Source organism: Diaporthe batatas (genome assembly GCF_019321695.1).
Source record: "Diaporthe batatas strain CRI 302-4 chromosome Unknown Contig00016, whole genome shotgun sequence".
Lineage (NCBI taxonomy): Eukaryota > Fungi > Ascomycota > Sordariomycetes > Diaporthales > Diaporthaceae > Diaporthe > Diaporthe batatas.
Window position 1 is genome coordinate 305,845 of NW_025408563.1, and position 25,206 is coordinate 331,050.

The 25,206-nt window shown below is 30.5% G+C and overlaps 5 protein-coding genes across 5 annotated transcripts; 1 reads left to right on the plus strand and 4 right to left on the minus strand.

Moving 5' to 3' along the window:
• The first annotated feature begins 12,840 nt into the window (after positions 1–12,840).
• KVR01_011718 (uncharacterized protein) lies at positions 12,841–14,627 on the plus strand. Its single transcript, XM_044782349.1, has 3 exons — positions 12,841–13,898; positions 13,988–14,342; positions 14,424–14,627. The coding sequence occupies exons 1-3, from the start codon at positions 13,017–13,019 to the stop codon at positions 14,468–14,470; spliced, it is 1,284 nt and encodes a 427-aa protein (XP_044639427.1). The 5' UTR covers positions 12,841–13,016; the 3' UTR covers positions 14,471–14,627.
• A 2,868-nt stretch (positions 14,628–17,495) lies between these two features.
• Positions 17,496–17,858, minus strand: KVR01_011539 (uncharacterized protein; the record flags this gene model as incomplete). Its single annotated transcript, XM_044781932.1, has 1 exon — positions 17,496–17,858. One exon carries the CDS (start codon positions 17,856–17,858, stop codon positions 17,496–17,498), a length of 363 nt encoding a protein of 120 aa, XP_044639248.1.
• Positions 17,859–18,650: 792 nt separating this feature from the next.
• On the minus strand, positions 18,651–18,928 carry KVR01_011549 (uncharacterized protein; the record flags this gene model as incomplete). Its single annotated transcript, XM_044794326.1, has 2 exons — positions 18,651–18,667; positions 18,742–18,928. The coding sequence occupies 2 exons, from the start codon at positions 18,926–18,928 to the stop codon at positions 18,651–18,653; spliced, it is 204 nt and encodes a 67-aa protein (XP_044639258.1).
• Positions 18,929–19,471: 543 nt separating this feature from the next.
• On the minus strand, positions 19,472–23,260 carry KVR01_011520 (uncharacterized protein; the record flags this gene model as incomplete). The annotated part of the gene is made up of 6 exons (XM_044787038.1): positions 19,472–20,503; positions 20,574–20,903; positions 21,032–21,203; positions 21,325–21,745; positions 21,868–22,071; positions 22,153–23,260. 6 exons carry the CDS (start codon positions 23,258–23,260, stop codon positions 19,472–19,474), a joined length of 3,267 nt encoding a protein of 1,088 aa, XP_044639229.1.
• A 556-nt stretch (positions 23,261–23,816) lies between these two features.
• KVR01_011726 (uncharacterized protein) lies at positions 23,817–24,857 on the minus strand (the record flags this gene model as incomplete). The annotated part of the gene is made up of 2 exons (XM_044792561.1): positions 23,817–24,676; positions 24,743–24,857. 2 exons carry the CDS (start codon positions 24,855–24,857, stop codon positions 23,817–23,819), a joined length of 975 nt encoding a protein of 324 aa, XP_044639435.1.
• Between the last annotated feature and the right edge of the window lie 349 nt (positions 24,858–25,206).

Here is a 25,206-nt window from a genome sequence, read left to right on the forward strand (position 1 = left end):
CAGCCAGACTTATCCGATCATTCTGCTTGAGAACGACAGCAAGACTATCAAACAGCCTATACAGACGTCTTCGGCCTTCAGGAAAAAAGTCATAGATAACTCGATCAATCGTGAGTCCCTGTATCTCCCATAGGCATAGATGAAGGCCGGTGTCGCCGCCGGGCCATGGGGGCTGGTCGATAAAGAAACCACCCTGGATCAGCAAGTCGAGATAATCCACTACAGTTTGATCTTCTCGTGTTTGCATACTGATTATATTCCGTAAGATTGGGCCAAGTGCGTCTTTGCGATCATCCAGCCGCGCCCTAATGCCGATGCATAGCCGCATCATGGGAACGTCGGCCTGTACTGCTGCTTTGGAGATATTCCAAGATGCGTGCAGTTCTGCGGACCGGGGGAGAGTTGAGTATCGATCAAAAATAAGATCCGGACAGGTCTGCTCAGCAATCTCAAGTATGGAAAGGCTGGCAGCCGATCCAATGCGTACGGCTATTCTGAAAAAGTAATAGCATAGCGTCGGGGTTGTCAGGCTATGGTCCACAGTATGGCGCAATTTGTACAACGATGTGAACAGGGACACGTCTTTGAACTCCCCAGATGCAGTCAGAAGGTGCTCATAAACGGCACACACCGTCTGGGTCCTCATGGAGAAAAAGTCCCGCAGCAACCGGGGATCCGCAGAGGTTCCACACCAATTGAGGAACCAGCGGGCAGCTTGGGATTCCCAGTATTCGCAGCCGTGAATCCTATTTGACAGTATAAATGAGGACCTTGCTATTGCCTCACAAGATGGGTTGTTGCCGAATAGTCGTGGGCGAGGGACGGTGAAGTAATCTCTGAACATGTTGCTAGGGAGGTGATTGCTGGCTAGGTTGTGAGTCAGCAAGATGATTGTATGCTGGGTATTCCATCCGAAGATTTGGAATCTCACCTAGTTCGATCAATTCGGGCAAGAATTGATTGAAGAGGGCTTTTCCACGGAACGCCAGGAGCCTTGAAGCACTGATGTGATCAAACATGCCTGACTGATACGTGGGTTGGTTCTCAGCTCCAGCCGTCACTGCACCAGATGGTAACAGAGCATCGATGGACTCATCATTCCTCGGCGAAAGTGCAGGCGTTCTCAGAATCAATCCATGTGGGAGTCGTGCTGATTCAATGTCAGCGCTCTAAGCTCATCACCACTGGCACAATGGAACGGCGACCAGGGTACCTACATTGGAAATGAAAAGAATGTGTTATCTTGAACGCATGACGGCGATTCCTGAGGACCTCTTTGCGAACCTTCTTTGGATCCATGGGACGATCATTCCACACGACTTCGGTTTCTTTCCCTTCCTTTTTGCGGGCAGCGATTTGCACCCCTATGAAATACCAGTCATCTCTTTTCAGGTTCTTCTTGAGCATCAACTGCTCACGAAGGGCGATCTCGTAGTCACATAGCCTGTAGAATAAAATTTGGTGATATCAGAATCAATGCTATTAGAGGGATGATATTGCTCCATACCTCATCTCTGGGAAGCCATAGTTCGATTCCATAAACCGTTTGACCTTTGCCAAGGTCATATTGTTGGTTATGTAAAGTCGACGAAAAATGTCTCCATACCGAACCCAGAGTTGGTCTGCCTCCATAGCGCGGGTTTGACGCAGACCCAAAACCCCTGTTGCAGCGATAGCACTGGCAGTGGGGATGGCAACGCTGTATCTTGTATAAACCTTTTCTTACCTGTCAGACAATGGGTGATGTGCTTATTTGTCTGCTTGGGCTCAGACGGACGCGGACGAAGGTGACCCTCCCATGGGCGAGGAACGAGCTTTATGAACATAATGACGGCGGTGTTATTGCTGAATATTTGATTTCGACGGGCGATAACTTTTCGCAGGAGTATTTCCAGGTATTCGCCGATGCACCCGACCACAATCTGACGAATTGAAAGGGCCACATCGAATACTCAATGGCGTTGTACAGCATATACGAAGGAGGCAACCGTCTAAATCCCACGTCAGACGAAGCAAGGGGATGCAAGTTGAGGTCCCAATGTGCTGACGCATCATATGTCTCAGGAGACGCCGTCACATATGAGCCCGAGATTGGGGGCCGATTGCAAAACGATGGCATAGGTGTTGTTTCTGAGGGAGAAAGCTGGGGAAAACGTGCTAGGAGGTTTCTCATTACTGTAAATATGTCTTGGGCTATTTCAGGTGATACAGTAGTGAGAGGCACATACACATGTTATCCAGGGGAACTTGACACTGAGTGAGAGGGGCCGAGGGCGGACAACCTATGGGTGGGACAGTAGCATGAAATATTTACCATCAATACTGCGCTTTACAGGAGTCTCGCGTACTACAAGAGACAAATAGGCGTATTCACCAACATGGAATGTATTCATGGCTCCTATTAGGCCCTCGTAGGATGTGTTCCTGGCCCCTAAACGCGAGCTACCTCTATTGTGTGGGGCGATTTGCGCCAAACGACACGTACCGGGCTATGTTTGAAACCACTTACGCTCCAGTATCTCCTCGGCTGAGGGACGATTGGCCGGGTTATACTCGAGAATGCTTCACAATAAAGCCACAATCTGCTACTATTAACTATTAGTTAAATTATTTAGCTTTTTATTAAAATATATACCCTTTAAAGGTATATAATTAAAAAGGAATAAAATAAAGATAATAATAGTTATAATATAAAAGTAATTAAATAAAATTTAAATTATAAAATAATCTTTTTTTAAAATTTATTAAATTAAACTTATTATAAAAATATATTTTTAAATATTTATATATTAAGTTATATCTATTTTTAATATATAGTTAGAAAGTTTATAATTATAATAACTATAATTTTATAATTAATATTTATATAATTATTTTATTATATTATAATTTAATTTAATTTATAACTTTATTTAAACTTTTTAAACTTCATTAAATTTTTACTATTTAAAAGAGTTAATAGTTTAAGTTTTTAAGTTTAAACTTAAGATTCTTATATATTTTAATTTATATTCAATTAAATTTATAATATTTTAACTTTTTAAAAATATATTAATGATTTTAAATATTAATAACTTCTTTTAAAATAATGATCTACTTTTATATAATTATAAATTTAATTATTAATAATTATTTTCTTTTATTTATAATAGAATTATGAAAATAATAAATTTAAATATTATATATAATAATAAAATATAATTACTTTATTTAATTATATTTTAATTTATATAAAAGTTAAGTAACTACTTTTAAATAGTTTTATATAATAAGTATTTTTAAAATAAAATTAAAACCTTTAAAAGAATAATTACTTTATTTTTAATTATTTTAATTAATTTAAAAGTATAAATTATATAATAAATTTAATATTTTTATATTATAACATTTATTAATATTAAATTAAATAGTTTATAATTTATAATAAATTTAATATTTAATATATTAAGAATATTAATTTAAATTAATTAAATATAATTTAATATAATAATATAAAGAGATATATTCTAATAATAAATAATATTATAAATATAAATTATAAATTTATTATATAAATTATAGAAATAGAGTAATTATAATTAGTAGATAGTTTAGGTTATATAATTTTAGTTAGTAGACTATAGTAAGAGATTTATTACTAGCTTTTAAGTTTAGTTTCCTCCTTTTATATAAAAATTAACTAAACTACTCTTTATATATATATATATAATAATCTATATTAATATTAATTAGTAGTTACCTTAGGTAATTATAGATAGTAAGGTATAAAGAAATAGTTAATTATTATAGTAAGTAAAGTAATTATATTAATATTATAAGAATAATTAATATTAATATTAGTCTATTAATTAGGATTATAATAATTATAATAAAAATATAATAATAATTATTATTAATATTAGTTTATTAATTAAAAGTATATAATAAATTATATATATTTATTATACTTTAGGAAGACTTTAATAATCTTTAAAGATTTAAAATTTATCTTTAACTTTTATTAATAACTCTTTATTTATACTTTTAGTAAATACTTTAAAAAGTATAATAATTTTTAAAGACTTAAAATTTATAATCTTTTTTATTAAGTAACTTTATTAGTATTTAAAATAATAACTTAAATAGGAAGTATAGTTTATATAGTTTATAAGTTATTTTTATTAAATAATTAACTTTAATAAATAAGTTAATATTAAATAGTAAACTAAACTTTATTTAATTTTCCTTTTTTTATTTATTTATTAAACTTTATTATTATAAAGAAGGTTAAAATATATTATATTTACTTTTATATTATTAAATAGAATATAGTTATACTTTATTAATTTAATTATAATAGTAACTTTTATTTATATTTTTTATTCTCTTTTTTATATTTATTATATCTTTAATAATATTATTATTATTAAATTTTTATTATTTAGAAATAAATAAATTAATAATGAAAATATTATTATTATTAATATATAATTAAAATTAATTTTAATATTTATTAAAAAACAGGTTCTTTATTTTAATTATAATTATATTAAGAATATTCTTATTAAGTTAATAAAGAGTAAAAAAACTTTAAAGTTAAATTAAATTATTTTTAATATTATTTTAACTTATAACCTTTAAGTTATAAATTTATTAAATAGTTAATATTTATTTAAAATTTATTATTTTTAATTTAATTATTATATTATAATAATCTTTAAAGTAATATTTAATATATAATTACTTAATTTATTAATTATTATTTTAAATATTCTTAATTATTATATATAGTTTATTAAATATATCTATATATTTTATTATATTTTATTTATTTCTTATCTTTATATTATTATATATTTTTATTTTATAATATATAAAGTTTTAATATATATTATTATTATAACTTTATTTTTAATTTTATTTAAAATAATATATTCTTTAATTATATTAATATTAAAATTTACTTTTAATTAATTAAAATAAAGCTTAGTAAAACATCTTTTAAAAATATTTTAATATATAAATTATATATTATATAAGAGGATATATTAATTTAAATATTAAGAAGTTTTTATAAGTTTAAGTTTAATTTTAATAATTAAATAAAAATATATTTAATAAAATTAATAAGAAACTATTTAAAAAATAAAAGATTATATAAATAAAGGAATTTATATTAAATATTATTAAACTTTAAATACTATTATATTTAATAACTTTAAAAGTATTTTATTTATTATTTTATTTTTAAAAGCTTTTTTATTAATAAAAGTAAATAAGTAATTTATAATAATAAAACTATTTATAATTTAAATTATATTAAAATTATAAATAAAAATAGTTTTATAAAGATTAAATAAAAGTAAGAATATATACTTTTTTTTAAATTTTTAAAGTTATTAAGTTTATTTTTAAGCTTTTTTAAATCTTCTAATTCTCTTAGACTTTTAAATTTATTAAATCTTTTAAGATTATTTAATAATAAAGGAGAAGGTTTATTAGGATTTTTAAGTTCTTTAGGATTACCTAGTAGTAGAAATAGTAGAGGACCTTTAGGACTTTTAAAACCTTTAAAACCTTTTAATAGAGGTAAAAGTAATATGGGTTAAAGTCTTTAAAATAAAGAAAAATAATATAACTTATATTATATATTTTTATTATAAAAAATAAGGAATAATTTAATGAATATTAATATTATTATTAACTTTAATAAATATATAAAAATAAAAATATATATATTAAAAATTTATATAATATTTTTAATAATAAAACTTAATTTTCTTTTATTATTTATAAGAATATAAATATTAATATAATATGATTTAAGTTAATATTTTTATATTTTTAAAAGAAGAATAAAAATATATTATATATAGAATATTATATATATAAATTTATTTTACACTATATATTTAAAATTAAAGATTTACTTTAATAATTATATTAATTTTAAAATTATTATATAAATTAAAATATATTTACTTTTATAAAATATTAATAAAAATCTTTAATAAAATTAATTATAAGTTTTATAATTATTATTTAATAAATTAAATATTTATAATTAAGCTTTTAAATATTATAAATATAATAATTTATAAATATAAAATAATATACTTTAAGTAATAAAAGAGTATTAAAGTTTATTATAACTTTATTTAATTTTTTAATTTATAAAATAACTTTATATAAATTTATATATTACTCTTTAAGTATATAAGAGTTAATAATCTAATAATTATTAATTATTCTTTATAAAAGATTATTATTATAATAATAAAATTAATTCTTTTAATTAATATTATTATAAAGAGTATATTAATTATAATAATAGTTTAAACTATTTATATAATAGTTTTTATAATAAAGGAAACTTTTATAGAAATTTTAATAAATATATAAATAATTTAAATAATAGTAATAAGTTTCTTAATTATAATAAATTTAATAACTATAATAATAACTATAATAATTACCTATTTAAATATAGTAATTAATTTAATAAAGGAAACTTTTATTAAAAGTATTATTTAATATATAATTAAAAATTATTAATTAATAAAATATATTTTAATAGAATAATAATAGGTTTATAAATAATACTTTAATATTTAAGTAAATAAAAAAGGAATTAATAAATTTAAATTATATAATATTTATTATTAATATAAAAGGTTTATATATTAATAATAAAAATAAAGATAAAAAAATAGTTTTTAATTAATTTATAGAATAATAGTTAAATATAGTATTTTTAAAGTTAGAACTTTAATTATAAAATATAATATTTTTAATAAATTAAACCTTTCTTATTTTATTAATCTAACCTTAATAAAAATTAAATATAATATTTTTAAAGGATTATTTTAAATTTTAAAATTATAAAATTCTTTATTAATAGTTATAATTAGTTTTTATATTATAAAGATTAATCTTTTATAATACTTAATAGTTTATATAAAGATAAAATAATAATTAAATTTTAAAAATACTCTTTATTTTATTTTATAAAACTATATTTATTAAGATTTTAATAAATAAGATAGTATTTTATATTATAAAAATACTTATTTTATTTTTATTATATATATAAAATATAACTATATTTTATATCTTTTAAAATATAATAAATAAAGTTATCTATACTTTATAAAAATAATTAAAGTAAATATTTTTATTATATAAAAATAGAAATATTCTTAGTTTTAATAAAAATTAAATTTAATAAATATTAAATATTTTATAAAAGTTAAACTTTAATAACTTTATTATTAATTTAAATACCTTTTATTAATTAACTTTTATATTTATTTTTAATATTAAATACTTTATTAAATTTTTACTTTAAAAATTATCTTTAAGTTTTATTATTATTATTAACTTTATAATTTAATATTAAACAAATTTAAGTTTAATTTATAAAATAATTATAACTTTAATTATAAAATTATAATTAATATAATATATTTCCTTTATATTTTTATTTTATATATTATTAATTTAATAACGTTTTTAAATTAGATATTCTTTTATATTTTTATTTATAAAGAATATATAAAAGCTTTATAATTAATATAAATTAATATATATTTAAAATTATTAAATTATTTAATTTATAATATTAAAATTAATTTTACTTTAATAGAATTTAAAAGTATTCCTTAAATTATAAAAATTATTTATAAATAAATATTTATTAAAGTTTATTAATTAATTAATGAAATAAAATAATATTATAATTCTTTTAATATATATTTAAAATATATTATATAAAACTTAATTTAACTTTTAATAAAAGTTTATTTTATAAATAATATTTAAAATAATTAATAATATTATAGAATTTAATAAATTTATATTTATATTCTTTATATTTAAAGTACATTTTTAAATTAATTAGAATTTTTATTAATTATTTTTATTTATAAAATAGTTATTATTTAAAAGGTAATAAAATATTCTATTTTATAAATATAGAATATTAAATAAAATAATATATTAAATTTTAAAATAATTTAAATATATTTAATATTTTATTTATTTTATTTTAAAGGAATATTAATATTTTAAAAAAGTTAATAAAGTTTATATAAATTAATTATAATTAATAAATATAATATAATATTAGATTTCTTTTAATAAATTAATAATATTTTAATTTATATAAGTTTAAAAGTATTTCTATAATATTATAAATAATAATAAAATTTAAATAATAATTTTTAATATAATTATTAATAAATTAAATAATAATAAAACTTATTTATTAAAAGTTATATTAACTTTATAAATACTTTTAATAAAATATATATAAAGATAAAAATATTATTATTACTTTAATTATAATAATAAGGATAACTATATAAATTAAAGAATAAACTTAAAATAATATTTTATATTAATTTAAAAGTTTTAATAAGTTTTATAATAAAAAAGAAAAAAGAATTATATACTTACTTTAAAATTTAAATAAAATAATATAATTAATATATTAAGTAACTCTTTTAAAAATTAAATATATTAAAAATCTTTAATTTAATTAAAATTAATATTTTTATTTTTAAATAATATAATAAAAATATATAATAGAATTTATATCTTTAATATTTATATTATACATAAAATTAAAAGTAAGAATATTAAGTTATATAAAAGTTTAAAGTTATTTTTAAAATATAATAATAAAAGAAAAAAATATTCTTATATAATTATTAATAATATAAAAGTTAATTAATACTTTTATTAATATTTATAATTATATTAATATATTCTTTTAAAATAATAATTATATTTTAAAATATTATATAAATATATTTATAGTTTAAATATAAATAAAAATTAATTTTAATATAATTATTAAAAGATTTAATATAAATATTTTTAAATATTATTATAAAGATTACTAAGCCTTTTATAATATTATAAAATTTAAAGTTTATTAACTTATTATATATTAAAATATTATATTAAAATTTTAATATAAAGATTTTTATATATAATATATATTTATTAATTATTAAATTAAAATATAAATAGAATAATTTTAATATTATAATAATATAAATAAATAATATTTTAAATTTAAATATTTTAAATTTATAAAGTTTTAATAAAAGATTAAAAAGTCTTTAAATATAAATTAAAATAAATATTAATATTTAATATTTTTAACTTTTATAAATTATATATTATTAAGGAAAATAATAATATTTATATATATTAAAAGTTAAAATATTAAGTTAAAATTAATTAATATTAAAATATTAAATTATATATAAAAATATATAGAATAATATATTTAAAAGTATATTTAATTTTATTTATTAATTAAAATAATATTTAACTTTTATAATAATATACTTATAAAATTATTTAAAAGATTATATTAAGTTAAATAAATATTTATAATAGTAAATTAATTATTTTAATTATAGATTTTAGTTTATATTAATAAATATTATTAAAGTTAAGTTTATAATCTTTATAAATAGATTGTTTATTAATAATATAAATTTTAGTTTATAGATTAGTTTTATAATTACTTTTTCTATTAAAAGATTTAATTAAAATAATATTTTTAAAATATAATAGATAATATTATTTATTAGTTCTTTATTAAATATAAAAGTTATTTAAAGTATATTAGTATTTAAGATTTATAATATAGTTAATAGTTTTAATATAAGTATTATATTTTTATTATATTTAAAAGTTATTAATTATTTAGAATTATTATAGGTTTTTATAGTTATTTATATAAATTTATTCTTTTTTATAAATATTTTATTAAATTTAAAATAATTAAAAGAAATAATTAATAATTAATATAATAGTACTTAATTAATTATATAAATATAAGGAGATTAATAAAATCTATTAGATTAATAATAAAAATAATTTAGTAAATATAATAATAAAAGTAATATTAAATAAAATATTAGAAAAGTTTATTTTTAATAATAAATTATAACTTTAAATATAAAGTTATATTAATTGAAAAGTATTAAATTTTATTAAACTTTAAATATAAATAATACTTAATATATTAAGGTATTTATTTTAATAAAATTAAAAGTTATTAGAATTTATAAATAAAATATTAAAAATAATTAAATTTATAAGTTAAAAATAGAAAATAATAATTAAAGAAGTTAATAAAAGATAAAAGTATAGAGTTATAATAAAATAAATTAATAAAAGTTTAGATTTATATTTTATAAGTTATTTATATTTAATAATTTATAAACTATATAATAGGTTTATAATTAGCTTTAAATTCCTTTTAAAAGTAAACTTTATAGTTAATATTTAAATTAATAATTTATATTAATAAGGTTAAAAAGTATATATATTATTTATTATTATATAGGTATTTAAGTTATTAGCTTATATTTTTATAAATATTTTTAGTTAAGTTTTATAATTATAATACTTATAATAATAAAAGAAAGAAAGTTAATTTAGTTTAAAGTTATTAAATTATTAAATTATTATATATTAAAGTTTTTAGATTTTAATTTATTTACTTACTTTATAAATAATAAGAGTTAAACCTATATATATATTTAAAATAAAAGCTTAAATTTTTAAATTAATATTTTTAATTAATAATTTTATTAAAATTAAAAACTTTATATAGGAAAATTAATATATTTATTTTAAATTATTAAATAAATAAACTATTTTAAAATATATAAATTAAATACTATTAATAATAACTTTAATTTTTAATATATACTTTTATTTAATAATATTTTAATAAAGGTAGTTACCCTTTTATTATAAATTAAAAAGATAAAGGTTTAAGTTTAACTTAATTTAAAGGATTTAAAGAAATTAGATTTTTTAAAGTAGTTATTTAACTACTTAATAAAAGATTATTAATATAAAAATAAAGGTAATTATAATTAATAGATAATTTAAGTTATATAACTTTAATTAATAAATTATAGTAAAGAATTTATTATTAGCTTTTTAAGTTTAGCTTCCTTTATTTTATATAAAAACTAATTAAACTACTTTTTATATATATATATATAATAATTTATATTAATATAAATAATAAATAATTATTTTAATTTAATTAATTTTAAAAATATATTTTATTTTATTTATTTAAGTTTTAACTATTTATTTATTATTTTAATATTAAAATTAAAAGAAATATAAATAGTTTATAACTATTATTTTTATAAATATTATTTTTATTATTTAATATATATATATATTAAAGATATTATTATTATTTAATAAAGATTAATTTTAATAATAATATTTAAAGAAGAGAATTATTAAATTTTATAGTTTTAAAATAAATAATTTACTATTTTAAAGTTTTTAAATAATTTATATGAGTTTATTTATTTAAAATTATATTTTTAAATAAGTTAAAATAATATTTTTAATATTTAATAAACTTTTATTTTAATTTACTTTTATATACTTTATACCTTTTTAATTTTATAATTATAACTTATTTTTATCTTTTAAATATTATTATTAATAAAAATATAATAAGGTTATAATTACTTTAAATATAGTATTTATTATTAAAAAAATAGTTTTTAATTATTATAAATAGATTTTAATTAAAGTCTTTTATAAAAATATTTAAAATAGTTTTCTTTTCTTTAAAAGTATTTTATAAAACTTTTAAAAATATTTTAATATATTTAAGTATTTAACTATTTAATAATATAAAAGAAAACTTTAAATATTATTATTTTAATTAAAAATATTATTTAATTTAATTATTAATTTTTTAAAAAAAATTTAAAACTTATTTATAATAAAAAATTAAATTATTAATAATATTAATTAAATTTTATATAATAAAAATACTATTAATTAAACTTTTTATATAAGAATTAAATTTATTATATTTATTTAAACTTTTATAATTATAATTAATAGTATATTTAAAAAGGGGGGGTGCTTAGGAACCTAATAATATACTTTAATACTTTATCGTAGATTACCTGCAATCTACCCTCATTTAGCGCATACATACATAGTGTTGTCGCCCAGTCGAGAACACCTTTCTTACCACCAGGTAGTAAGCCAACATCCACTCACCCAGCAATTATATCCACTCACCTAATTCCCACTAACTGCTCACTTAGTACAAGAATTTACATATAGGGCCCATATAAAACTATATACCTAACCAGGATTCTCTAAATTTTCAATACTTTCAATATAAGCCCCTTCTATATACCTTCTAGCACCCCTTCTAGCCTATATATATTTAGGTATTAACTAAGTATTTAAATATTAACTAAATGCTAAAGGGTTAAAAGTTAAGAAGGTAAAGGTAAAGACTATATACTTTCTAACCTTTTAGCCCTCTTTATAGCCTTCTAGCTCTCTAGACTTCTAGCCTTTTAACGTTTAGTTAGTATTTAAATACTTAGTTAGTACCTAAATATATATAGGTTAGAAGGTATGCTAAAAGGTGTACTAGAATAGGCTTATACTAAAAGTATTAAAATTAGAGAAGAAAATTATACTATAGGGTCTCTTAATACTAACTTAAAAAGTACTTATAAACATAAGGGAGTTGCTTAAAAAAATTAGTACTGGGTGAGCGGTCGGCGGGAACTGGGTGAGTGGATACAATTGCTGGGTGAGTGGACGTTAGCTCCCAGGCAGCCAATTAACCATATGATTCATTCCTGCGTCCCCGAGATCAGGGATGTAAGCGACCCCGATTGCAGACGCTGTGGAACCTCACGGGCGTTTTGCGTTTCCGCTTTGCCGCTAACCCCCAAAGTCGCCGATTACCTAGGTAACTAGATACTTGAATAAGTACTTGGATAGTTGCCCCGCCTCTGAACCTTCCTCCTGGACCGTCGGCTTTCACTTTCTTATTTCAATTTAGGACTGACTCCGCACATAAACCAACACAATTGTTCCACCGAATCAGTCTGTCTACAAACCCACTGCTGTTGCCACCAGGCTGAAACTAGTGTGCGGCAACGAGCTCCGAGTGCTCAATCATTCCCCAAAATTCTTTTGTTAGCGCAGCCTGGGAGTAAATGGCTCCTGTCTTACTAGACGAGGCTCCCGGGATGCCGCCCAGCCAGGGCAAGCAAAAGGAGCCCCCAACAAGGGCAGACCCTAAAGTCGTATCTATAGGTCCAGCTCCACTTGACCCAGTTCCTGCGTTCAATTCTCGGATGTACTTACAAATTGGGATACTCAGCGGCTTGGTGCAGTTAAAATTGGGTTATTGGCGAAATTTTGGTCAAAAAACTCATTGCATTCGGTCGCAAACCGGTGACACACATCACTATCTCAAGGCGGCCGCAAACCTTGCCCAGTTGTTTCCCCCAACGCTAGCGGCCCAGCCTCAGATTGGCGTCGAATCTGAGGACACCATCACGTCCATCTCTGGCAATTCTTACCGCAGACAAGAAGATCGACATCACTTCTCAATGGCTTCTGCCTTTGTATCACGGTCCAGCTCTACTATCAGTGGTTTTCCATATCCCAAAACATTCATGGCTGGCTTGAAGGACCCTGAAACCTCGGCACCTCCCGAAAACTTGGACGATGCTCATTCTGAATCACGGGCCAGCATGCCCATTCAAGATGTTGTGAGAGCCGGGGATCAACAGACTCAAAATCCACCAGAGCCCGAAATTCATTCACCTGAGTGGGAGTTCGGTGACGGGTGCTTCGGAATAGGTTTCAAATACAGGAGACCTGTGGACGCACAGGTCAAAAGTTCAACTCAACAACTCTATGTGAACATCGGTCTATTTCCCCGTGGTCACGTTACCCCTGTTGAGCGGCTTATTTTCGTGAGCAAACCGGAGTACCTATTCTGGAAGCTGCAGTGGGCCGCTTTCCGACTACGGGGGTGGACTGGGGCTTTGTTGTCTCTCAGGCATGTTCAGGAGTTCAAGCTATACCAGGTTCGTGGACTCCGTCCCCACCAGATTGTAAAACCCTTATCCGCGCCGTGGCCGTTCACTTTTGGTTGATAAATTGCTTGTTTTCACAGTGTGACGTACGTAATGGAAGCCATGAACGAGTCCAGATCGACGAGAAGGCCGCGGCCGATTTGCGGCTGCTTCTTTTATTATATCGGTGCTGGCATGTTCCGCCGAGTATCTCGCGGGAATGGGCGCGCTGGATTCATGAAGAGTTTAATTGTGGCTCTAATGACGTCCTACAGGGCCGTTTCTCCATCGAATTAGTGCTGGGCTGGTCATCAACGAGAATAACAATAGTTGTTCTGCTGCCAGTTCTGCTGAGCTTGGTAGTGGGTCTTTGGATGAACTCGCAAAATTGGACGGATTTGGCTACAATTCAGACGGCATGGGGGACTGCCTCGTACATCGTCACCGCAGGGGGCTGTAAGTTCTCTTTTTTCTTTGCTCCCTGTGCTGTGTATATCTTCGCAATTCCATATTAACTTGAAGGCTAATAAACATTAGTGACTGCGGCATTGCTGGGGATTCTTAGCAGCATTGTTGACAAATAGTTATTATTGTGTGCAAAGGATGGATTTTCGTGTGCGATTTGGGTAGCCCACACAGTAATGAGGACACATCGGGGAGGGTAATGCACTGATTTTCACATCTTATGGTGTCTTAGGCGAGTAACAGATTAACGAGAACCCCATTTATGAGTTATGAACTTTAGGAGATAGAAACGATTAGAAACTTCCTACAAGCTCACGAAAAAGAGTGACGTACTTCCTTGAGCTTGATTCACTACATTAGCACGCGGTAAGCCATCATGCAATTCGTAGCTGGCCAGTAACACTAACTCATACAATTGGTACAAGTTTAGCAGAGGCCTCATATCGGTATTTATCCTTATACCCCATATATATCAAGGCCTAACTGGGCTATATATGACTTTGACGGTTCCTGGGAACCTCTCTGCGAACCTTGTTTGCATCCATTGGACGATCGCTCCACATAACTTGGCTTCTTGTTCCATCATTGTTGTAAGCGGCGATCTTTGCACCTCAGAAAGACCAGTGCTCTCTTTTCAGGTTCTTCGAGCCTCAACTGTTCAAGACGAGCGATCTCAGAGTCACATAGCCTAAAGTAAAAAAAGTAAAACTTTATATTTATTATAATTTATTTAATATATTAATTTTATTATTATTATTAAGTTTTATTATAATTTATATTATATATTATATTTAAGAAAAAGAATTTAATATTAATAATTTTTATTTAAAAAATATAAATAATAATAAATAAAAAAAGTTTACTTTTATTATATAAATTATTACTTTTTATTTTAAATTATAACTTTTAAATATATTTAATTTTAAAAATAGAAATTCTTTTAATTATAATTATAAATATAACTTATTTAAAAATATAGTTCTTATAAATTTAACTTTAATATTTATATAATTATTAAATATTATAAAAATAAATATTATTTTATTTAAATAAAATTTTAAAATATAATAATAAGTTTTATAATTATAATTTTAATAGAAACTATTTATTATATAATAATAAGTAATATAAATTATTTAAAAATTATATTTATAAATATTATTATAAAAATTATAATAAATTAAAAGTTATTTTATACTTTATTTTTCTTTTATAAATATTTATTCTTTTATATTTTTAAAGAATAATAAGATATATATTTATCTATTTAAGTTTAAATAAATATAAATAAAATACTATTTTTATTAATAAAAAAGCTTTATAAATAAATTAATATTAATATTATTATAAAATATTTATTATTTAAAAATAAAAACTTTAAGAGTTTTAAAGTAATATATTAATTCTTTTATAAGTATAATTAATTAATAATTAATAAATTATTAAAGTTAAATTAATTAATTATTAATAGTTTATAATATATATAAAAAATAGATATTTATAAAGTAAAAATAGATAGTATAAAGTAACTTTTTAAAAATAAAACTTAATATTATAAGTTTAAAAGATATTTAATTTTAAGTAATAAAAATACTTAATAATATAATAAAAAAGTAAATAATTTAAAAGTATTATTTTTATAGTTTTAAATTTAATATTTATATAATTATATATATTATTATAAAAATATAGTTTTATTAAAATAAATATTAAAATATTATAATAATTTTTAATAACTTTATTTTTAATATATAATATTAATTAAATAATAATAAATAATAAAACTTTATTAAAAGAATATTTATAAATATTATTTATATAAATTAAAATAATTAAAAGTTACTTTATATTATTTATTTTTACTTAATAAATATTTATTTTAATATATAAAAGTAATAATCTTAATTTCTTATTATATAAACTATAAAGTTATAAATTTAAATCTTAATATATTTTTATAAACCTTATAGATAAAAATAATATATATATAATATATATTTATAAAGTTTATAAAATATATTTTTAAATTCTTTATTATTTTAAATATATTTTAATATAGTTTATTTATTATAATATTATTATTAAAAGTTTAATATTTAATAAGATTAATAAATAATATATAGAATTATAATAAATATAAATATAAATTATAAAATATCAAATATAATTATAACTTTAATAATATATAAAATAATAATATAAAATATTTATTATTATATTATACTTTATAAAAATTATATATATTATAAAGAAGAATTAAATAAAATATTTACTACTATAAAATATATTTATTACTCCTATTAACCCTTTATAATATATATTTTTAAGCATTAAATATAAGCTTACACTATTATATTAAACAATATACACTAAGTTATATTTAAAACTCTTTATACCTTAATATAAAGGAGCTAATATCCACTCACCCAGCAATTATATCCACTTACCCAATTCCTACTAACCGCTTACTTAATATTCATTTTTTTAAATAACTCTCTTATATTTATAAATACCTTTTAAATTAATATTAAAAGACTCTATAATATAATTTCCTTCTCTAATTTTCAATACTTTAAATATAAATACCTTCTAGCACACCTTCTAACATACCTTCTAACCTATATATATTTAAATATTAATTAAGTATTTAAATATTAATTAAATACTAAAAGGCTAAAAGTTAAGAAGGTAAAGGTAAAGATTATACTCTTTCTAACCTTCTAATACCCCTTTTAACCCTTTAGTATATTAAATTTCTAACCTTCTAATATTTAGTTAATATTTAAATACTTAATTAATATCTAAATGTATATAGGCTAGAAGGCTTAGAAGGTGAAGGTAAAGGGTTCTAGAAGGTAAAGGTAAAGGGTCTTAAAAGGTAAAGGTAAAGGGTCCTAGAAAGGGTGTTAAAAGGGGTCTAAAAGGGGCTTATATTAAAAGTATTGAAAATTTAGAGAATCCTAGTTAGGTATATAGTTTTATATAGGCCCTATATGTAAATTCTTGTACTAGGTGAGTAGTTAAAAAAACTAGGTGAGTAGATATAATTACTGGGTGAGTGGACATTAGCTCCTTTAATATCTCCTTAATTAAAGAATAATTAGTTAGGTTATAATAAAGAATACTTTTTAATAATACTATAATCTACTGCTCTTCGCTGTTAATTGAATCCTCTAGCCTTTTCTTAAAATACATGGCTTCTAAAGGTATGTTGAGCTGTATACTGGCTAATATATCTTCGGCACTACCAGCATTATTGTCAAATAAGGTAGAATCACTATCACCCAACTCGGAACCCCCGTCGTCGCTGTCGTACGTCTCCCCCGGTGAAGATAGACCTCTGTCCAGGACTTCCTCATCCTCGGCACCATAGATTCTTTTAGAGCTAGATTCAAAATAGCGGGACCCTCGTCTCCAGGCACAGAACATCTCTTCGAGAAGTGGGCCGACTACTTCTGTAAGTTGGATGAGATGCCTATCGTCGAGTGTTTCACCTCCACTGAACATGTGTGATACCGAGAAGAGACTTGAACCAGTCAGAAGCTCAAAGGCTAGACATCCAAAACTCCAGATTTCAATACCTGTCCCAATGGTTTGCAGCCTTAGGATTGTTTCTGGTGCCCTGAGGGCATCCGGAGTAACAATATTTTCTGGTGCCTCCCTAAAGCGAAATGCTGTGTTTCATTATTAGTGTCTTGTTCCTGACTACTTTCATAGATTCGGGGGGCGTTGAATTATACTGACATCCACCAATGTCTGTTAGCTTAGCAACTGGGCCGAACCCACTGAAGATATATGTCCGAAGATCTGACCTAAGCAGATATGGAGGTGGACATATGTCCTTTTTACCATCAAGCCGCCCTAAGGGGCTTCCTTGATCCTCATATTGACGTAATTCAACCCGGGAGTCATACTCAGGAAGGAGGATATTCAGGAGGATGTTTCCCATATGAGGATCTCCATGTACGATCTCGCGGCTATGCAAGAATTGTAAACCATGTAGTGTCGCCCTGAGAACATCTTTTGCGAGGTGCGTTGGCAACCGATGGCAGAAGTCGTCATCAAGAGGATGTCCTACCATAAACTCTTGCGATCGGAGGAGTTCAACTAGGTTGAGGCCCATGACTTCAAGCACGATACATGTGTGCTGGCCGTTGGGGCCGGTCAGTTCAAATGAACTGAGTAGTTCAACGAGATAGGCTACATTCGAATCCTCCGCCGTCGAAGTCGCTAGGGCTTTATATAAACTGATTTCAGACTGCGCGGACTGACTTGCGCGGGCCATGAGTATCTTGATGGCTACGAAAGTTCTTGACCTTCAGGTTGGGTGTTAGTTGTCAGACGACAAGGAAGGTTTCGGTTGAGGGGGTGCACAGAGTGAGCTACTTACCTGCTGTCAGCAGCGAGCCAAACAGTGGAGAACGCGCCGTATCCAAGCTTGCAAAGGATTTCATAACGATCTTCCAAAACGTCACCGATTCGTACTGGGTGCAGTCCCGAGGGACGATACGACTCGCCCCATTCACAAGGAGTGCCATTTTCATGGAAACGAAGCCCTCCATTGCTGCCAGTGGCATCTTTGGGTATCGTTGCAGATGGCATAGGTGGGCGGTCTGACATTCCCAAACTTGTCATTGTGTTCATGGCTGTTGGTGACTACTAGAATGAATTTTAGCTGAATGCCTGGCATGGAGCACCAGACCTGAAAAAGGAGCTCAATATCCTAGATATCATGCTATGGGAACTTTCTATACGTTGTCGCTCCTCATTAGGCAGCAAGGTCCTCGTTCGACTTGTAGGGCATAAGCACGGGTGGGGTGATGAGTAAGTAACTACCTAGGTAGTTAGGTTGTCCGGTTGCCTGTTCTCAAGGCCCTCGGCCAATATCCAGTATGCCAGAAAACAGACGGTGTGTAGTTGAGAATACAGTTTCTAACCTTTCGATTCACCTTGGACAAAAGAGGTCCTTTCCAAAGCATCAACCAGTAACTACGGTCAAATTTGCAGCTTACTGGTACTCATCTACGCCACGTCCCAATGTTTATACAAGTTAAACCGTGGTATACCGGGAATGGTAATATAGTAGAATGAACTTGCCCCTCATGCTAGTAGGTGCAGGATTAACTGAAGGTCCTATCCCCGGGTAGAGGTAGCGGGAACAGATTGCAAAGCTGGGTGACCAAATGTTCAAGCACGTTGAGTTTCTCCTGGACGTTGTTCCCCTTGATAAGATGTTCGGTGGTTTCCCCAAACATCTTCCACACAGGTATGTACTTGTTGTCGGCCCACTGGTCGCTGCGTATGTTATTAAAGGCCCGTTCCATATGTGCTCTAGCCTCTAACATCTCGCGATAGCGCGAGAACTTGGCGTGGCTCGGCGTCCCGGTAGCATGGCACGACTTGACCACCTCGGTGCAGTATATAATGAGGGACGCGAGACCGGCGGCAAGCGCCGTCGCAACCGATGAGCCGTCGTGATAGTCGACCGGCTTGGGCAGCCGGGGGTTCCACAAGTCGGCTACCTGGTTGCCCGGGAAGTAGTAGAGGATGCGAGTCTTGTCCTCGGTCGTGGCGTCCTGCTGGCCGTACTTCATTGCCGCCCCGATTCGGAAGATATGGTCCGGCGCCTGGTTGAATGGCAGCATCTCCATGCTGTTGGCTTCGATATTGTCGCTGGCCGAGCAAAACATTAGCACCTTCTTCTCGGCGGCGAATTTGACGGCATCCTGGAGCTTTTTGATGTCCTGCGCCTTCTTGGTCTCCGGCGCGCTCTTGTTGCCCCCCGGCACGTCTGTCACACTACTCTGGGCCGCCGATTGGGCTGTGGGCTTGCTCGCCAAGTCGGCGATTGTCCATGACATGGAAATGATGTTCACGCCCCTCATGACAGCCGCACGTATTGCCTCGGCGGCGCTCTCGGGGTCGATCACGCGGCCCTTGCCGTCATTGCCGGATCGGAGCCGCATGGAGTATATGGTCGACCAGGGGTTAATGCGCAAGATCATGTTGGCCATGGTCGTACCGTGGTGGTTGCTGGACTGGTACCAGGGCCCCTCGCAGAAGCTCACGCCTCTGACAGTCATGAATTCTCGACCGTTGACTTTGAGGTCCGCGATCTTAGTTGGATCGACACCGTCGTCTATCAAGCCAACCTATGAAATGACAGTGCCGGTCAGTTGCCATTGCTATCTGGTCGGGGGCCACCGCGGGCCAAATACGTACTTTGACGGGAGAAGGACTAGATTTAAATCGTTGATACTGCTCCAATTCTCCGTGAAAGGACATGAGCGCCCCTCTGAATCTGTCCATCTTCTGCACCCAAATATGCTGGTTGGGCTTTTGAGATGTGGTCTCGGAGTCTGTCGTCGTATCGCCACCGTCATCTGGGGCATTCACATGGTTGGACACCCATTTAACGTGAACGTCGAATCCGGTTCCTGTTCGGTTCTGATTTTCGCCAGACGTGGCAGTTTCTTCGCGATGATGAGCCATTACTATCTGCTTTTTGAACTGCTCAATAAGCTCGGTTGCTCGTTCGCGGGTCTCTCCTCCCTGGAACAAATTCCAGTCAGCATTTTGCATTTACACTTTGAAATCCTGCCGAAGAAGGAGTAGAGTAGAAATGGATGATGGAACACAAGTCACGATTGGGACTTATGTGACAGAGTGTGAATTCGTACCGGACAAGCATGGACAACAATCCTTTCCAGACCCACAAGCTCCTTGAGTCGTGTGGCGCAACTCCAAGCCTCCAATATGGTGGAGTTGCCGCTCCAGTAGAGATTGATTTCTTTAACTTCGGGCGCCGCGAATGCAATGACATCAAGACTCAAATCGAGTTTTCGCCAATCCCTAGTAGTATGAATAAAGAAGCCGAGACAGTAAATAAATGTTCTCGTCTCTGGAGTATAATGGGGAGGAGAGAAGGGAAACGAGGTGAGAAACTTTGAATTGGTGGGCCTATCTGACTTACCATTGTTCCACTGATATCGGCCTCCTGATGTGCTTGTCGTTGTTGCAATAGGCCTGTCTTCCGAAAATAGACTGCTCGATGGTGGCATCTGTGTGGGATGGATGCTCCCTGTCCTCCACCTCCAGCCGCACAATGCTGGTGACTTCGAGCTTTGAGAGTTCATCGAACACTTCCAACAGGCCGGTGCGCCCGGCTGCTTGGCTCTCCAACTTGTTGGTGAGGGTGATCTTCTGGTTCATGGGGTATCTTTTCTTAGGCCTAGGATTCGAAGCCTCGGGCTGCGTATGGCTGATAGTGGGAAGCTTGACCAAAGACAGAATTTTGTCGAACCCGCCCGCTTTACCTAGTTTCTGCAATAGGCGGACGATGTTCTGGGAAGTATCGTTTTGGTAGTTCATTGCGTTGAACGACATGTTCGTATCTGAACTCATCAGCTGCAGTTACTCGGAACTTTCTTTTCTTTTTGATTTTTTTTTTGGGGGGGAGGGGGGGGGGGCTGCATAATCTTGAGAACGTGTAGACCTGTGGGTCAACTGCACCAACCTTTCGTCTTCCCATATATCAATTGTCGGGCTCTCATCTCTGATCTCGCTCCCATATAGTGTCGCTTGACAATTTTCGCGACCTCATCGGGAAACCAGTCATCCGGAAGAGAAAAGTGTGGAGATGGAGCCATGAGCGGGTTCGTTGCGGCCTTCGCGGCGGGCGGCTGCGTCCGGGTTTGGTTCATGGCGTTAAATTTAGACTCTGTATAAAATTCAAAAGTTGGAAATTGTTAAAATGCAACGTGGGTATGAGTACGGATCACGGGAAGCGGGCGACACGTACGTGAGGTTGCATGGTCGACGGAAGGAGGCTGGGGAACACGTGCTCCTCCGAGATTCAATCTCGGAGCCGTAGATGGTTTTTGAAATTCCAACTGGGTTGGCTTGCTCTCCTTTTGTGTATGGGATCCATTGTCGCGTCTCATTGCCAGAGCGCCCGAGTCTAATTTTTCGCTTTGAATTTGGGCGTTCTTCGTGGCCAGGTCATCGTCCTTCTTTGGATCCTGCTTCTTCTTTATCACCTCCTCGTTTCTCGCCACTTCTGCCGCCTGGATGTGAGACAGTGACCCCGTCGTCTTTATCGTGGCCCGAACGGAGCTCACGAACTCATCTTTGGTGCGTTGATAGTAGAGGTACGGTGACTCATCCTGTTTGTTGAACTCGCTGTTCTCCTGGTTGAGTTTGTCTGTCTGTTCCAGAATCCATCCAACCATGTTGGTATACATCTGCCGACTTTTCTTGGGTACATCGGAAAGTCGCTTGTAGCTAAGCGCGTAGTGAAGCGGGGTGTTTCCATGGTCGTCCTTTGCCACCAAGGACTCGGGCAATATGGAGTCGTTCAGCGCATGCAAGATTCCGTGCTGGAAAGCCAGGTGCGCGGCGTTGGATCCGGATTTGTCCGTCTCGTGTACTAGTTCAGGATACCCTTTAGACGAGCAACTGCGAATGCACTGGATGAAGGCTAAGTTCTTGTACTGGATCGCGAGGATCAGGACTGGCTTGGGAGCCGGGCTGTCTGGCTCTCTGAAACTCGGCCCTTGGGTGCTATCGGCTTTGTGTTCCAAAATATGGCAGATGACCGGCCTTAGAATCTGCTTCTTGCTGGCCTGGTCGCAGAGACCTGGCTCCCTAGCCAGAGAATGAAGCACTGTGGGAATGCGTTCTTGAGGCCTAGTTAGAGTTAGCCATCCCTTTAGTTGTTCAATGGTGGGCTTTTTGGTGTCGTCGGGCGCTTCGTTCCACTCCCGTCCTCCTTTGATGAAACAATCCATGACCTCCCTGCATCTTTCGTGGACAGACTTCGCAGACATTTCGTTCTCTACATTTTGTCCAGACTGTGCCCTCTCATCCTCCAAGTCGTCGAAGCTGAATCCCCAGGTGACCCCGGTCATGTTCACTGTCGTGGTAGTTACTAGTAGTGAGTGCACCACAGAATCATCACTGACCTTTCTCCAGGTGGACAACAGCGGAGCCTGTCTACCAATGCAGGAATGATATATAAACTGCACCTCGAAGGATGCGGCACCAAAAAGTTTCTGCATAATTATGTCGGCTCGGAGCATCGAATTGAAGTGCAGAGGGCTGCGGTACGGTGAGGTTTTATTCGCTGCTGACATGTACCCCGCCGAAGCCACATTCTGCTGTGTAGCCGCTGCGACTAGGATCGGGACATCTGGAGTGTCAGCTGGGAACCCTCGCGTGCTGCACGGAGTATGTCTCGCGGGCTTTGGATTACGCGAACGGGCTACGCGACACTGGCTGTCACAAAGTGATATCGGGTACATGCAAGTGACATTCGTATAGCTTGACCGACCCACCTCCTCATATGCATCTCTTTAGCCGGACGAATAAAAGGTGGAAGATAAAACAAGGCAACAGAAAGAGAAGGGCGGCAGCCATGCAGCCCATGTGCTACTTCAACCCAAGGAAGGCGGACTGAAAGGGGGCTTATGTTGCCTTGTCTGACCCTGCAGCTTCTCTTGCCACGCTATCGGTTGCCTTGGACGGCTTGATCGGCTGGCCGAAGCGATTGTAAAGAGTGATGTCCCAGAGGGTGTCCAGATCAACCGCGCCAAGGTTCTCGGGGTCGATCTCGACATTGATCTCCTTCTCGTCAATGAACGGCTCATACTCGGGGTCGAACGTGATGGGGTCGTCAGGAGCCTCCGAGGTTAAGACGGCGCAGAGTCTTGACTTGCGATCCACCTTGACCTCAATGGAGGGGACACACACGAACTCGGCCTGGTCGTCTCTCCTAAGCAGTATCACCACGCGCAGGAACGTGGGAATTCCGTTCTCCTGTGAGCTGTTCTCCACCAAGGACCACCTCGTGATCAAGCAGTCGCCGTACTCGTTCGCCGGGGTGCTTCCAACCACGTCCGTGTAGTGGGTGGTGGTTTTCGCGGTAGTTCTGCTGGGAGTAATCTTCGCTCCAATACCTGAGCCCGCGATTTTGGCGTCGAGGGACCCCTCCGCGGCCAAGCCCCTCGTGTTATTCTCCTCCGTGTCCCCCATTTTGTGCGTCCCCATCGGCTTGACCGCGGCTACCAGTGGCCCGGCGCTGTTGCCCTTTCCCGGCTGGAAGAGGAAATCAATATCAGCCCTCATTATGCGAGCCGACGAGCGGTGCGTGGCGAACTCGAAGTCGTATACGAGAAGAGTTGCCGGCTTGCCGGAGGTCTGGTCCAAGGTTCCGTGGACGATGGCTCTGGCCGTCGCATCGATCGAGAATCGGGAGCGCCTCTTGGCCCCGCGACTTGTGACTTTCATTCTCTGTTTCTCGTCCGGCTTGTTGCGGGTATGGAAGTCTGCTGGAGTGTCAAATACGCCATTCTCAAGCAGATTTGACGTAATTTATTAGCGAGCTCGCATACCCCCTGACACTCCCTCGTAGGTTAGTTGGAGCTTGAAAGATGTTCGATCCAGAGGACCATCTTGTCCCTCCTCCTCCTCGCCACCGCTAATCCAGAGATCATTGGCATCGTCCATTTCTGTCAAGTAGTCGCCAATTGATAGCAGCAAAACCAGCAAGATTATATTCCGGGATTCGGATTGAGTACAGGGAGACAGCAACGCAATCCCGCGCTGCTCTCCGATCGGCTTTTAATACCCTGAGTGCTTGGAGGTGTTTGACCGTTGTACACAGGCCCTGCATAAGGAGTGTTCAGCTCTGAACAGAGGCTTAATACTGAGTGGCTACCTTAGGGTATGTTGTGTGACCAAGGCCACTTGAAAATACGAGAATCAGTGGCTTTTCGAACCGAGAAATGGAAGAAAAGTTGCACATGTGGCGATTCAATGCATAAGGCCTGAAGGCTCGGCAATATCCGCTGCACGC

Excerpts from the sequence above, each read along its gene's own strand:
- KVR01_011718 (XM_044782349.1), top strand. The coding sequence starts at position 13,017 with ATGGCTCCTGTCTTACTAGACGAGGCTCCCGGGATGCCGCCCAGCCAG. Across the intron at positions 13,899-13,987 it reads AGGAGTTCAAGCTATACCAG|TGTGACGTACGTAATGGAAG; the intron begins GTTCGTGGACTC and ends TTGTTTTCACAG. Across the intron at positions 14,343-14,423 it reads CATCGTCACCGCAGGGGGCT|TGACTGCGGCATTGCTGGGG; the intron begins GTAAGTTCTCTT and ends AATAAACATTAG.